Source organism: Pelmatolapia mariae, linkage group LG23 (assembly GCF_036321145.2).
Source record: "Pelmatolapia mariae isolate MD_Pm_ZW linkage group LG23, Pm_UMD_F_2, whole genome shotgun sequence".
NCBI lineage: Eukaryota > Metazoa > Chordata > Actinopteri > Cichliformes > Cichlidae > Pelmatolapia > Pelmatolapia mariae.
The window spans coordinates 37,888,549-37,904,381 of record NC_086246.1 but is presented as its reverse complement, the minus strand read 5'-3'; the positions used below and the strand labels follow the sequence as shown (position 1 = coordinate 37,904,381).

The 15,833-nt window shown below is 39.7% G+C and overlaps 1 protein-coding gene across 1 annotated transcript in view; it reads left to right on the top strand.

The window, feature by feature from the left end:
- Nucleotides 1-1,705: 1,705 nt before the first annotated feature.
- The window catches only part of tmem131 (transmembrane protein 131), a 36,115-nt gene continuing 21,987 nt past the window's right edge, over nucleotides 1,706-15,833 (top strand). The window contains exons 1-5 of the mRNA XM_063466758.1: nucleotides 1,706-1,972; nucleotides 7,412-7,473; nucleotides 7,611-7,651; nucleotides 10,820-10,888; nucleotides 12,907-13,027. Of these exons, the coding sequence (XP_063322828.1) occupies nucleotides 1,804-1,972; nucleotides 7,412-7,473; nucleotides 7,611-7,651; nucleotides 10,820-10,888; nucleotides 12,907-13,027 (462 nt within the window). The 5' untranslated portion in view covers nucleotides 1,706-1,803. The remainder of the gene's footprint in view (nucleotides 1,973-7,411; nucleotides 7,474-7,610; nucleotides 7,652-10,819; nucleotides 10,889-12,906; nucleotides 13,028-15,833) is intronic.

The following is a 15,833-nucleotide window of genomic DNA, read 5'->3' as shown; positions in this document are numbered from 1 at the left end:
GCAGAACAGGTTGTGTCAGCAGCAGCAGTCTTCAGGCTCCACGACCTCGTGTTATCTCCATTTTTACCTCTAAAAGATTCAGTGAACACCTGTCAGCACTCGTCTGGATTTATCTCTGTCAATCAGTAACCGCTGTACTCCATAGTTACATTTATCTGTAGGCAATGTTTTTCTATATAAGTAAATTTGGTGGAGCCAGTATTTGGAGGATGTTCACTGCTGCTTTTCTGCTTTAGTGAAAATGTTTGGACCAAAGGAAGATCACAGCACATGTATGAGCATAGTTCAGTGTGTACACACTGGTGTTGTTTGTTACATCGGTTGAGGTGTTTCGCTTTAAGCAAAAAATAGTAAAGCTCAGGAAGTACTTGCCTGAGAAATAATTCCTTGATGTAAATGGCAAAGAATTAGGGGAGATGTCATTTGTCTAAAACACTTGTCTGACACAAGTGACTTTGGTCTTTTGTAGCACTGAAAATAGCACTGAACTGTAGCACTGAAATAATAATTCTGCAATGGAGCATAAGCATGAGCTTAGGAACACATTTTATTACTGCACCCAAGTCAGAGATGCAAACTGGAACCATTTAATAGAGAAACCTCAGAAGCCAGAGTAACTAAGGTATTATTTTCCCCTTTATACATCACATTAAATTCTTGTTCCTCTTGCAGAGAGATCGTTTGCTGTGCATGCTGAAGGACTCCTGTTGAGGACAATCCTTGTCCACAGTCCATGTCTACATGCAAGAGCTGAAAAATTTTAGCACCCAGTTTTCTTTTTATAATTTAAATGATTACAGCACATAAACAGCAATTGAAAGTCTCTTTTTTCCAGTAAACTTTATTTCAAGTGGTTAAGAAAGAGCAAAGGAAAACCTCAGAATCATACGCTTTTAACAAAGAGGACAAAAATCCAGGAGAATGACGGAAAGTCGACTTAAACACACACAGCACTTGTACAGATTCAAGTCCTGACAGCTTTTACTATTATTACTATTTTCATTTCCTTTGTAAACACAAGAATAATTGGATTTTTATTTACATTTACAAAAAAAGTTGAAAGACTATATGCAGCAGTCTCATTCCCAACTATAGTCCATCCATCCTTTCCCACTTATCTGGGTCTGGGTCCAAGCAGACACTGAGGGATTCTCAAGCAGCTGACAGCATGTTCTGGAGGAGCATTGTCTTTGCTTTGAGCACTTCTGTCTCACCCTGTATATAAAGACCAAAATTCAAAACACTTTTATATTAGAAATATATATTCTGCACAAACAAGATGTAAAATATGACCAAAGTGAGAAGAATGAGAGATGTGGTGGAGTTTAAGTCAGCATTGGTCCTGTCTTTGTGGAGTTTGCATGTTCTCCCTGTCCAAAGACACGCATGTTATGTTCTGATTGAGGCAGTTAAAGTGACTAACCTTACTACTATGAATGAATGAATGAATGAATGAATGAAGTTTTAAAGTATATATTCCAAAATTGACTGATTCTGTTATCAAATATTCCTCGTTTTTTAATTTAAGTGTAGTTAGTTTTATAAGTTTACGGTGTCATTCTGTTCTAACGTTTAATTTGTGCTGTCTGAAGGGTCTCCGCTGGGCTTTGATCCCGGTGATAAGGTTGTTTAATGACCGCTTGCTGTCCGTGGCAGCCGGTGACGCGTCACATGGAGCGGAAGAGGAAGCGGGAGCAGAGAGAGGCCGACGTCCTGTTGGTAGTTAGCCGCCGCCGCTGCTCTCGGGAGTTTTTTTTTTCTTCACGGCTATGATTGACAGAGGCAGCAGAGGTTTACACGGGCATGTCCGCACACTTGCTCGTTTGTTATCGTAACAGAAAGACGTGCAGCATGGCGACTGAAGCCGGAGCCCAGAGCTGTCGCCAGAGGAGGAGACGGAGAGCTGCCTGCGTGGGGCTCCTGAGGATCTTATTTATTGCTTTTATTCACACGACGCGGGCGAATAAACAAGGTTTGGAACTTAGCTTTAGCAGGAGCTAACTTCCGCAGACATCTCACCAAGTGTATGCTGTGGTTAGTGCTACCTTTGCGGGCCAACTTTACCCCAGCTCGGTGCTAACAGCGACTCAGCAGTGCTGAATTATTATTAAACGCTAACAGGGAGCAGGCTGTGTTTAAACTGACAAAGAACTGCCGTTAGTTAGCCAAATGTATTTGGCCTTTCTCTGGACGTTAGCTTCGTCTGTAGCATGTTGTTATGTTGTCATTCTTTCCTTATATGGCTTAGATGGGCTAATAATTTACCTGTGAGATATGACAGGGTTTACAGCCTCGGCTAGCCCTAGAGCTGGCTCAGAGGAGCCTCTGGGTGAGCTTGAAGCACAGACAGAGGGGAGTTGTAGGGGACAAGCTGCCCAGCAGTACTTCCTCATACCGGGCTCAGTGAGGAAAAGCCTCGACTGTTTGTTTGATTGGGCTCCAGCCGCTTGTTATCGATCTTCTGATCGTGTCAGGTCACTGTGACTGGCACACAGCTGTCATCCAGGGCCAAGGTGGTCCGAGCCAGCCCCGAAACGTGCCTGTGAATTAGTCCACATGAACCTGGACCTCACAAGAAGTGCACTCAGGTGATTGCGTTACTTGTTGAGCAACTCTCAGAGCAGAGGTGTCAGACCCACAGTGGCTCATGGACCAAGCAAGAAAAAAACATTGCGTAATGTTAATATTCTGGCTTTATGAAAAACATTCCCCGAGCCCAAACGAAAGACACCACTTATTTTAAAAACTGGCAGATACTTGTTAGATTATTATTTTTGTAGTTCATGGGTGATGTATTGAGAAAACAGGTGTAAAAGGCACACAGGGACAGTTTGAGCTTTGTATCACTGTCCAAATTCACGAGTCATCCTCTGTATATTACAGTATATTACACTCTTTATAAATAAATAATACAAGTACTTAACGTCTTTGTAATTCAATCAGCTCGTTTAGGTCTAGAAATCTAGAAATACTAAAAGTTTTCCCGTGTGAAACATTTTACAGATAATTTGTGTTGCTGTTTTGCTTATTCAATGACTTCACTGCAGTTGTCACTCTTCAAAGCCGTCTGGTCGGCACTGGATTTAGTCTCGCCCTTTAACAACATTATTTTGGTTAAAATCACAGTACTGCACTAGGTTAACAAATATAATCCACAATATTTTAGTTGATATTGTCATTTTGATTTGTGACAACAAACTCTGGGGAATAATGTATTTGTCCACCCTAAAAATTGATCCAACAAGTTGTAGTTCAACTAAAATGATTTTTTATAAAAACCGAAGCGTGTGAAGTTAATTAAAAATACGGGCTTTTAATTAACTAACACTTTATTTATTTTTTGTTGCCTGAAATGTTCCTATAGATCTGTGATAATGCCACACACTCCAGTAATGCACTTGAATGAATTCACGAGTTATTTAGCAACTCTTAGAGTCTGACTTCATCTTGTCATGCTTTTTACCAACAGTGCAAACTGAGTCAGCTGATTAAATTTAGGCTGTTGGCATATCAGAGATTCACTACAACATTATTGTGGTCAAACTGACTCACAATCACGTTTTTTTAAATTGGAGTAAGCCTGCTCAATCGTGACAATATTATAATCTCAATTTTGGTAGATATTGTAATCTAATTTTTTTCATTATGATTATTCATTAACTTGATAAGCATCATGCAAGTTTTTACCGAGTATTTCCTCAAACTTTAAACATAATTCAACAGAAGAAGAAGAAGAGGAGGAAAAATGGAGGGTGGCGATGGGCTCAGGGTCATCCAGCTGGGAGTTAGATCCTGTACGGGATTTGAAGACTACGAGTGATCCAGAGACAAAGGCGACCATTTCATTAATCCTCACAGAGGAAATGTTGAGTTTTACTTCCTCTGCATCGACCTTGTTGACTGAACGCTCTCTTTTATTCAACTAAACTCAACAGTGAGTTTGCATTTTTAGGGAGGGTAAAAAGGGTGTGATTTGATTTATAACAGGAGCAAAAGTGAGAGCGTTGCATCAAAAACAAACTTCATGATGTAATAATTTTACCCTTTGTTGAGTATTCATGATTATTTAGCATCATCTTTTAGACGGTTAAGCTCTGGATAGGTTTAAATGGTCCTTCCCCAGGGTCATCCCCAGAAACCTTTGAGTTTTACTACCTTTAGATCATTTTTGTTTGTTCCACAAACAGAGTTGCAATGAAATTTTATCTTTCTGATTCAAACGCCTGGTGTAGATCTAGAAATTATGATTTTTAAGGATAATGTTTTGCATGACAGATCAGTAGAGACAGGAAAGCAGGGAGAGTGGTGGGTAATGCCATGCAGGGACTTGAACTCTGGGGTAAACTTGAACCCCGGCCCTTGCAATAGCTTCTGGAAAATGAGTCACCTGCTCAATCAGGTGAGCTACAATATGACCTTGAGGAATGATTTTCTTTCTTCTGGAATAATGCTGGCATCTCCAAACCAAGGATAGAAATGCATTTTGTTGAAAAGTTTGAGTAACTGCTGTCTTCACTGCAGTTTTTTTTCACACTTTGCACACCATGAGGCTGAATAGGCTGTTTTGGTGTGGATGGATCTCATCCTAACCCTTTGTTCACCTTAGCTGGAGCTGAACTAAACAGCGGCGAGTTTGAGCTTGTAGGGCGAGAGAAAACGGACACGATTGATTAACAACACAAGAAAAACAACGAGAGCTTTGTAGCTAAAGTTAAACGCTAAGAAGTTATATTTCTATCGTGACTGTTTTAGGTAAGAAAGTTGAGAGAGAAAAAAATACTCAACGAGAGACTCAAACTCACAGCTGCTTGCGTTCATGTTCTCTTATCGCACTGATCTACTCGATTCAGACACTGATCTGTCTGTAATCTGGAGGTGGCGAGGCAGTGGCTATGACAGACACGTTAATGTCACTGTGCAGCAAATAAGACAGAATTTGCATGTAGATTTACATAAATGGCTTAGAAGTGTTGTATATATATTTTTTAAAGACGGGTGTCCTCTACGTGGAAACATTATCAGCATGTCTGCCTGCAAAGTACTTTTCACTCTCGTACCAGTTTCACCGCTTGTTTCTCCGGGTGTCCATTCTGAGACGATTTCAAGATCTCATGACAAACTCATAAGCTTAGGATGCCGAGAACTAAAGCGGTGGAGTTTCATGTAAAAATCTGATGCCATGGAGTCTTGCATCTCTACCAATGCCACATCATCCTTGTGGACCACAGACTGGTGACACTGTATAATGAAACACCCACAGAGGTGTTGCCGGTGCTATTCCTGCCAGTCAAATGGCGACATCCACCCCTTTTTCAAGCCACTGTAAAGACATATAATTTTAACAGTCAGTGAGCACGGCATACTGAGCTGAGGTTGGTGTTACTCTGCTGTAGAGACGGGATTGAGCTTAACATTTTTTTTTAGGTCTTAAAGGGTGCAGGACATCTGAGTGATTCAGTTTAATTTTGTGCAGACGTGTATTCAGAGCTTGAGGCTTTCTTTATTTGTAAGCTTGTTTTAGTGATGTACAGCAGGAAGTGTAGCTTTTTCACACCTCTGCTCAGCCTGATGTTGGCTCTGTCTCATCAGCTCAATGAAGTTGTGAAATGTTTCTTAACTGCTTAGATCCCCTGATTCTGCTCAGATATTTGAATTTAAAACACACATTGTAGCTTGCAGGGTGTTATTAAATGTAGCAGTTAGTTTACCGTAACAATTCCGCTTGCCGACAGTGAGCTGTGAACACAGAAAAAGGTCGATCTTGTAGCACAACTTGTGAGACCTGTTAAGTTTAAGGCAAAATTTAAAGCTCTGCAGATGATGGAAGGGACATCCGGCCTTTTAAAATCATGTTGATAATGGTGTTTACTGGGGATTCACTTATATAACACCCTGAAACAGACGTGCAGAGTTGCACTGTGTTCACAGCAGTGATTGAGACCTGGGTTATGCTCAGGTTTTGCTCCCGCGGTTGTGTCTGTTTGCGTATGTTTTTTTTTTTTTTTTTTTTAATGCTTTACAGAGAGCCTTTGGAGAAAAATGCTCTGGTGCAGTCCTCCAAAATCCTAAATGCACATCGCTCAATGTGTGTGGCGCAGCGCATCGTTCAAATGCTGATTGGTTGATGAATGTGCCAGAACAGAGACGAGACTAACAGTGAAGTTCACCAGAGTGGGAGAAGCACAGGAAAAAAACGTTAAAGAAAACGAAAACAAAACTGGTGGCTGCAGTGGACGTGGCATTATTTTTAACGCTCAGCTCTTTAGCTCTTTGAATGTTAGAACTTCGCTCTCTCCGTGGCTGGCTAACACAACTGGAACACACTGGTTGTACCACATACTTTGGCACTGCCCCCCTGTAGACCCCACTTCTCGAGACTGTTGGTGGCAAAACCTGTACACTGAACTCAAACTAAACTGAAACACAAAAAAATTGTGAAAGAATGTTTTAGTTTAATGAAATCTGAATGAAAATTGGAGTTGAGAATCAAACTAAGAAAGTAAAATAAGATAGCTGGGTTTATTGGGGTTGGTCAGTTAAATGCAATATTGAAGCGCACCTTAGCCGGAGACTGGGGTGAGGCTGTTCCCTCTCTAAACTCTTAATTCAGATGTTTTGTATTTTTTGATTTGTTTTGTTTCTTTTTCTACATTTTTTTTATATACTTAATGAAGGTTTTCAAATTTCAGAGCTGAAAAACACATTTAAAATCAGTTAAAAACTGCAACCAGATCACTTTCGCACCCACTCAAAAATCCGGTTTTGATCTGATCTCTTAGCTAATGAGTCACTGGAGAAAACTTCAAAAAGTAGATTATCAATAAACGTCGAAGGCTGTGTGATAGGTTGCTCCTCACAACAAGTTAGAGCAGATGAATGAGCTCCTTTTCTATTACGGTATATTTGAGATCAGGCTCATCACCTAGCCGGGATTCCTTCTGGTGAAAGTAGCTTTGGATTAGATCCTTCTTTCACCGCACGTGGAGCAGAAAAGGAGCACAGATCTGAAGGCTGAACTTTCTCTTGTCTCTAGTTCAGTACACAAGATTAAAGTTCATACAGGAAGTTTATCTTATTATCTAGTGGTAATATTATCTACAGCAGGGAAGGACTGACTGACTTGTTTATGGGGAGCCACTATCAGAAAGGTTTATTTAATGATATTTTGAACTTGCTTTTTATTTTGTTAAATTCGACAGCAATCAGCAGCTGCTGTCTGTACCTTTTCAGGGATTTCAAAAAGGTGCTTTGCCATGCAAATGAAGCGTTAGTTGGTTTTGGTAACCCAATCAGCAGCTCACACACATCAGTATGCTATGATTTTATTTATTGAACATTTACCCCTTTTAGCTTTCTTTTATGTAGTGTAAAAATGTGTTTCTCTCTGATCTTCCTATTTTTTTCTTTGCAGCATTCATTCAGTCAGACACAATACTAGAGGTTCTACATTTTGGCGAGGGCAGCCTTTTACAGGTAAGGCCATTAAAATGGTATTGCAACGGACCTTCACAGAGCAAGAAGAGGCTAAAGCCCTGCTCAGCTACCAAATTAACCCTCTGGTTATTGATATAGTGATTAATTCTTACTGTATGTTTGTGTTGTGCTTGCAGGGAGAGTCTGACATCGATTTTAGTTTATATCATCAACAAAGGTATGAGAAATCCTCCTTTTTTTATACTAGCATGAATTCAATAAAATGTTGTATTTGTATATTTAAACCGTGTTCTTCTACATTAACTTGCCTGGACAACAAGCAAACGCAAAGTGTATTGTGTTCAAGCAAAACAAGTTTTACTGCTTCAATGCGGCTGCTGTGACAGCATGTTAAGATCATTTAGGGGGTAAAATTATACAAAAAAAATGAGATTATTGTGGGGGAAAAGGCAAGGCAAGGCAAGGCAAGGCAAGTTTATTTATATAGCACAATTCAACAACAAGGTGATTCAAAGTGCTTTACAGAGACATTAAAAACAAAAACAAATAAAAAGCACGATTTAAAAAAAGGGCAAATTTATTTTTAAAAAAAGTTATTTTCTAGCTTGAAAGCATTTGTCTTATAAATTTGCCATTATTTTTGTCTTCTTTCTTAAGATTAAAGTCATATATTTACTCTAAATAAACTAGGAAAATGTTCTGTTATTTCTATTTCCTTCTTTTCAAGAAAATTCCGATTTTATTTTTCATGCATTCCTTCAGTGGCTTCAGTCATTTACCAACCAGAGATGAAGTGTAAGCATCACCACAAGCTGATGGAGTTGACCACACCTTGAAGTGATGCAGATAATGTTTTTTTTTTTTACGTGTGATGATCCACAAATATCTGTGCCATTGATCATCAAAGAAGCCTCTCTGTCTGTGTCACCCTGAGCGCTTTTCTGGCCACATGTTCTAGGATGAGTCGAGTCTAGCAGAGCAAACCACAGTGACATTGGTTTTCTAGCCTGCAGCAGCTGTTAGAAGCAGGCAGGATTCTTTCATGCAGTCGAATGTGACAGAAGTGTTTTGTTTTTTTTGTTTTTTTTTTGAGGAAGTTATTATTTGCTTCAGGCTCTTTGTATCCCAGCTTTGACACAACAACAGGCAGAAGTGCTCAAACAAGTAAGGACTATTTTCATTACAGGAAGTGTGTAAAAAGTCAGTTGGTTGCATCATGTTCCTGTATAGGGGTACTGAAGCGTCACAGAGGGCTCGCATACCTTTCAGATGGATGTTTTATCAGGGTCCAGCATACAGCTCAGACAGCATTTAAACCATAAAAAACGTTATCTTTAGGGGCATGGCGTAACCACTCCCTAGACAGTTATGTTTGAGGTCGGTGTGTGTGTGTTCCAGTCCTTTTTAGATGTTAAACTTCCCCTTTTTTCCTCATTTTATGTGTATGTGTGTGTGTGGTGTTTCAAACTGGTCTGTCTGCGATATGAATTTGTCAGATAACCTCTGTACTGGTGAACAAACAGCTACAGTGGTGTTGTATATTTGGTGTGGAGGTGGTAGAGACAATGCAGAGGCAGGCAGGTAAGAAACAAAAGGAGCCTTTATTCAGTGAAGGCAAAAAAATAATAAAAAAGGGGAAAGCCAGCAATAGAACACAAGGAAACATAAGGGAGGGAATCCCAGCAAAAAAAAAGGAAGTAAAACGGGAATGAGACACTGGTGAGACTGAGCTTACCAAAGTAAAACAGGAAGTAACCAAAAGATAAACAACTAGTACTAAAACACCAACCAACAGTAACCAGGGAGCACAGAAGTCACAGGAAATGAAACACTAACTGAAAACAGAAAGTGGCACAAAAGAACTACAGAACGCCAAAGGTGTGCTGTGGTAAGCAGGAGTAGGTGCTTTCACTGTTGTGAATGTGGTTCACTTCTTACTGGTGTAAATAACCACTGTAACTTGTGCTGGACCCCTGTTCTGCTCTGGAGCAGCTTGTTTGAGAGAAGAGATCAACAGGTACCTACTGATCAGTCAGAACACCACGTCTTTCATGCGAACGTGCTTATCACCACATTAGGAAACCTGGTGTTGACTTATGCAGTTGATAACCACCTTTGTGACCACTTAGCGAGATTAAGATTAGCCACTGTTAGAGTAAGCGAAGCCTGGTGACGGATGGATTTCTTGATCACAGCCAAGCCCCTGGCAGCTTCTTAAGGTCTGTATTTAAGAGCCAGAGAGGATATTATTTATTATTTTAGTTGTGTTTAGTTTGTTTTATTATGATGACCTTACTTAAAAAAAAAAAAAAAAAATACACGCTCTGCTGACAGAAAAACACCCACAAATGCACAAATGGTTTTAATGATAATGTGATGTACCATGAAACCAACAGAATCTTTAAAAAACACACTGGCTTGACGTCTTTGGCCATGCTGATGTTAACTTGTCACCGCACATATGGAGATCTGTGGCCAGCAGGCCCAGTCTTAACTGTGACCTCCTCAGGCTGCTCCAGTTACACGCCGGCATTCAGCACATTAGCTCTAAGCCCAGTGACAGGATTCACAGCCAGGACCCATTTGACTCCTTAATGTCACGAAATTTGTCAGTAGTTGTTTCATCAATGGCAGAAGCGATGACAGGGCCGCCACATTGCTGTGTGCTGCGGGGGATGGAAGCTCATCGTGTCTCCTGTAAGCTCAGATATTGGAGCGCACTGCTGATTCCTTTGTCTGGGTAGTAAAAAGGTGAAACTGATCTCCTATAAGTTGCCAGGTAGTGTTAGAGCAGTTACCTGTGAGAGATTCTTGAAAAATAAAAATGAAACATTTTCACTTGTATGTGGTGGTGTTTGTAAAGGCGGTGACATTACATATATTACCCGAAGCTCCACTGAGTGCCACGTCTGCATTACTGATGAATTTTTCTTTTCATGCGATTTGCATAAAGGCCAAAAAGACGAGTTGCATGTATCTAGGGGCGGCCCTCTCTCTTGTTAAGATACACCTGCTGTCAAACAGGTTTGGCGAGCTGCGCGACGGGGCCAGTTTTACCCGATTCTCAAAAGTAGTTGTCATTGTAAGGGGAGTGATACACACCAAGGGTGGCACAAAGAGAGAGGTGGTTTTTTTGTTGTTGGGTTTTTTTTTTTTCCCCTGTCCTGTGAATCTTTAGATTTTCATGGAGGCTTTACATATGGAAATCATGCTCTGCCAACGGGAGTGGTCACACTGCTGGTTAACGCACTCACAAAAAAAGTCTGAAGACTGACCGTGCGCTCATGTTTTTGACCTCTCAGTTGTTTGAAATGCACACCAACATGGAGGCTGTTTTTCCTATTTTGATTTTTCTGCTGCTGTCACACCTTCCTGTCTCTCGCAGCACGTCCACACACCGTGGGAACTGTCGACCTATACGATTTGAACCTCCAATGTTGGATTTTCACGAACAGTGAGTCTCTCTTTCTCTTTGGAGTGGTGTGATTTACTCTTTGATTCTCACATTGTTCGTTTGGTCCTGTTTGAACTTGCACTTGGGTGAATATTGGATCAGACTTCAATTTGCCTTACGGCAATTTTTAAAAGATAAAACCAGTATCGTGCCAAAGTCTTTTTTGCTTTTTACCACATCCTTCACTAAAAAGTTAGTCGCCACCAGGCTGTGGAAGTTTTGATTAACGCCACGTTTACATATTTACGGAGTTTACAGAGTTGAAATATGATCATAGTTCAAGGAAATTCACTTAATTCTCCCTCAGGTAGCCAAACTATTTTATCGCTCAGTCATATTTTATACAGAAATGTACTTTATCAACTCCTGAAATCAAGACATCTGCCACAGGAAATGTCACGATTCATTGCAAAACATCCCAGTGTAGTCTATAGAGAAACATACAATCAAAAAAGCTCAAGTATAATTAAGCATACATATCAAAGGTTGTAGGACAAGCTGACAAATTCATGGTAAACATTATTTTACATTTTACCCCCCCCCCCCCCCCCCCCCCCCCCCCAAAAAAAAAAAAAACTATAACCGTACATGGAAATATAGAGCTGACCCCATTTAATCATTCGAAAGATAAAAAGACCGGTTTCTTCTTCTCCTCTTTTTTAAAAAAGTTTAATAAATTTACTGTTTGTTTCTGTGGGTCTGAGAGTAAACATGTTAAATAACTGTGATCATAATATTAACCAATATTAGCCGTACTCATACAGCTCTTAGGTACTTAGTCATTCTGCAGTGCACTTCCACTCAGAGTGCACCTGCATGTCAACAATAAATTCTAAGAAAATATTTGAGTGGAATTCATTTTACAAACCACATATGCTTCTTATGCTCTTACAGACCCAAGCTTCACCTACGCAGGGCTTAATGGGTCACATTCCAGTCAGGCACACCCACCCAGCGTGGCTAAGTTTTACATGACCAGGGTGCAGGTTCAGGAGCGCTCGGAGGAGCGGGGGTCACTCGCACTCAGACACCCGGCTGTCTCGGCCCATGCTCGCCTGTCCTACTTTCTTAGTAAACAATTCGCTTATCAGCTGTGAATGTTTTAAGGGCATGAAAATTAAAGCTTAAGAGTGTGTCACCGTGCTTATGATGATGGTGGCTCAACTTTAGAATTATGACTTTTTAAAATGTATTTAATAATTTTTTTGTGTAAAAGAGCATTCAGGGGATTATTTTAGATTTAACCAGCAGACAAAATATTTTTAGCAGAATTTGAAAACTAACTTCCCTCAATTTTATTTCACTCAGTAATGAGAATCATAAACACGCCGAGTTCCAAGTATCTGCGAGCTGATTTTCATAGCATACTGATATAACAGAAACCACAGGTTCACTCTGAGGCAGGAAATCAAAGAGTTTATGATGAGCTTGGGGTGTTGGGTTAACAATGCAGAGATAGTCACTCCTTTGAATGTCAAATCCTGTCCCCACAGGAAAGTTACACCTGTGGGTTAATGCACAAAAATCTCTGTGAAGTATCTGTTAACGTAAGACAGTCTAAACCGGTCGGTTCCCCAAGCTCATAAACCTTTAATTTTCATGGCATGTTTATAGTTGCTGCTCAGTTTCTTCTTTGAATGCGTCATGGTGGATGCTCATATTAAACATGGCCAGGGTTTCAAACATTGGGGTCAGCGTATGTAGTCCAGATTTTCCTGTCTTGGATCTCTTTGATCTGTATTATCTCAGTGAGAGGGGATATCCCTATTATGCTCATCTCAGGCACTGTTTATGAGGGGCAGCCAATCAGAAGAAAATTGGCTTAAGTAACAGTTTTGTTTACACAGAGGCACGAAGCCCAGGATAATGCAAAAACAATTAATTTGAGCTGTGAATCATGCAAAGCTATTGTAATACAGTCCAAGAATATAAAAATGGAAAGCTGGAGATGTGAGTTATGGCTCCACTTTACATATATTGTTATATACTCTAACCAAGCCTTCTCTTCTTCCTTCCAGGCCCGTTGGAATGCCAAAAATGGAAAAAGTTTATTTACATAACCCTAGCTCAGAAGAAATTAGTTTGATATCAATATCAGCAACAACAGCACATTTTCACGCATCCTTTTTCCAGAATAGGGTAAGTAGCTGTCACTTTAAAACCTTTGAAACCACATTTATTTTGTGTGTGTGTGTGTGTGTGTGTGTGTGTGTGTGTGTGTGTGTGTGTGTGTGTAAGCAAGTTGATCGCTTTTAATCTTGAAAATGAATTCAGTGTAGTGACTTTGTGTTTATCAGTATTATCATTTTGTGTGTCTTTATACACACGAGTCAGACTGTGCATGGATGAATGGTAGTGCACAGTAAACACACAGGAGAGAGGCTAGACCTGTGACTCTCATGAAGTGTCTTTACTGATTGGTTGTCACTGGTAATGTGATGCTCTGCAACATACGGAAGCAGTGAGGAGTTTTAATGTGTTTATTTTTGTCTTTTTTTTAAATTGTAGAATCAAAATTAAAGCCATCAAACCTATTTATTGACACATCAAATTATGTAAGCAAAGCAAAATATCTGTTGTGTGTTATGAGCCCAGTTCTTTAGAGTTGCGTTCACGCTGTTCTGACTCATACCAAACCAGATGCAGTGACTTTGTTCCCGCACTGAGTGGAAAAATCCATTTGATCATCAGTAAAATGTATTTCATACAAAAGACAAGAACAAAGAGAATGGTTTGGCTGTCATGTTTTCAGGGTACCAAAATATCCTTTAAATCTTAAAAAAAAAAGAAAAAAAAAGAAAACAAATGTTAACCAAATTAAAGTCTCAAGGATTTTCTTGTTAAACATTTGCAGGAACTTTTTAAATAAAACTTTGAATGATCACCACTTCATGAAACATGAATATCTGCTTTCATTTAGCCTTTAAATGTTGTTCTATTGCAATTAGGAAAAAAAGGGGGAGGGAAACCATCCTGCAGGGAAAATATGGGAGAAGAGCAACTATTCGTAAAGTTAGTCTTGGATTTGATCATGCGCTCAGACACAGTTTAGTAAAGCGTGGAAAAATGATCACTGTGACCTCACAGAGCCTGCTGGGAAAACAAAAAGTTGTTTTTGTGAATTTTCGTCTGCACAGAGAGAAAGATTATGGGATTTTGATCAATGCAGAGGCTACCAACAAGAAGGGAAGCCCTGGGGTTGCTGCAAATAACAAGAATCACACAAAAAAAGAAAATGCCAAAGATCAAGAAATTAAAGAAAAGCACAAACAGTGTCTGCAGTGGCAAAGTTGTGTTTTTGTTGTTTTAAACTCCACTATTAGGTTCTTTGTACCTTATGACTTTTTCTTCACTGCAGGGCTTAAGCTGAAGGCAGGTTGTTATACATGTTTTTGTGAGTTCCCCTTTATGATAGTAGACACAAACAACGCTGCATGGACTGTGTTTCTCTGTATGCACACCAAAGCCTGCTCCAACATGATCAGAAATCTGAAAACTTCCAGCAGCAGAAAGCTTTTTCCTCGCAGATTGTTTGTATCCAGGATCTGGTCATAGTTTAGTTTGGAGTCTCGTCCCAACAGTTGATGCTGCTTGAAGAAATGTGGATGTGGCCTTTAATATGAGGGGCTGTGATTTGGTTATTTCTCGGGGAGGGAAGTCTAATGAATTTAATCTCTCCAGCAGTGGGAATTTTCGGTGTTCCTTTACCAGGCGGCCTAAGAGCTAGTTTCATCACAGCATCTGAATCTAAAGGTCTGGGACTGTCTGCCCAACATGTCTTATTATACTTCACACATCTTCGACTATGCTCAGGTCTGCTTGGGTATAAGTGACGTTATTTGTCATTAGTGAGCGTGAGGGTTAATGTGGACCTCCATGTGACTGCCTAGCTTTGTGACTGTGGATTCTGCCGAGAATTTACATTACGGTGCAACAACTATGCATGCACCCTGGGGCGCCTCATGATGGTGGACTTCATAGAGAAACACAAATGACTACTCGGCCTTTGGGTCTCCAGTTGTTCATGTCTGTCCCCACAACGCAGTATAATCAAAGCTTCAGAGTAGGGATGGTCTTTACTGCAGTACTTGAATTGCACTGATTGCTGGTGCAAAGATGTAGAAACGATGCAGAAGTGTCTTCTATGCCTTTACCAACTTCAAAATGCAGAGAGCATAAGTTGTTATTTGAGTGGGTTGACTGGTGGCTTTGTCTGACTCGTCATCAAACATTTTCCAGACATTTAAAATAAGATTGGTATAGAGTTGGAAAAAAACATAGAAAACAACTGATAAAAATATGTCCAGCATGCATATCCACCAATGGGGCAGTAAGAATGAGCTGGGTATGGTCATGTGATTTAGAGCCAATCACTGACGAGTAATAAGTAAATTTAAAAAAAATTAAAACATTTCTTTGAAAAGTAAATAATTTGTTTTAATTGAGTAAAAAACAAACAAACAAATTAAATCAATTTAATAAATAAAAATAATACTACAAATAAAAGATAAGAAATTGTTTTTTATTTTATAAGTAGAAAATTTAAAACACATATCTTTCTATGTGTATTTACATATTTTTGGTTGTTTTGTATTTTTCCTGCTCTGTACCTGTCCTGTTTAAAATGTGTGTGTAATGTTTTATGATGACTACAAGTCTAGATGTGTTGGGCACGTGCTGCTGGAGCTTTAACCTTTCAGAGATGTCACTGAGGCAAACGGGACACTTTTGACTTGTTTACACTTTTTTTTTTTAATCTGCTTTTGTCATTTGGTAGTTTTGATGTATTTAGGTGTTTAGAAAATAGCAAAAAAAAAAAGAGAGAAATAATAGCCCATGAATAAGAAGGTGTGTGCATCATGTGTACGTGCTTTTTGAATGCTTTTCTGTGCTGCATCAGAGTCCTCCCTTTATATGAGAAACCTGTTCTGTGGCTTCACAATAG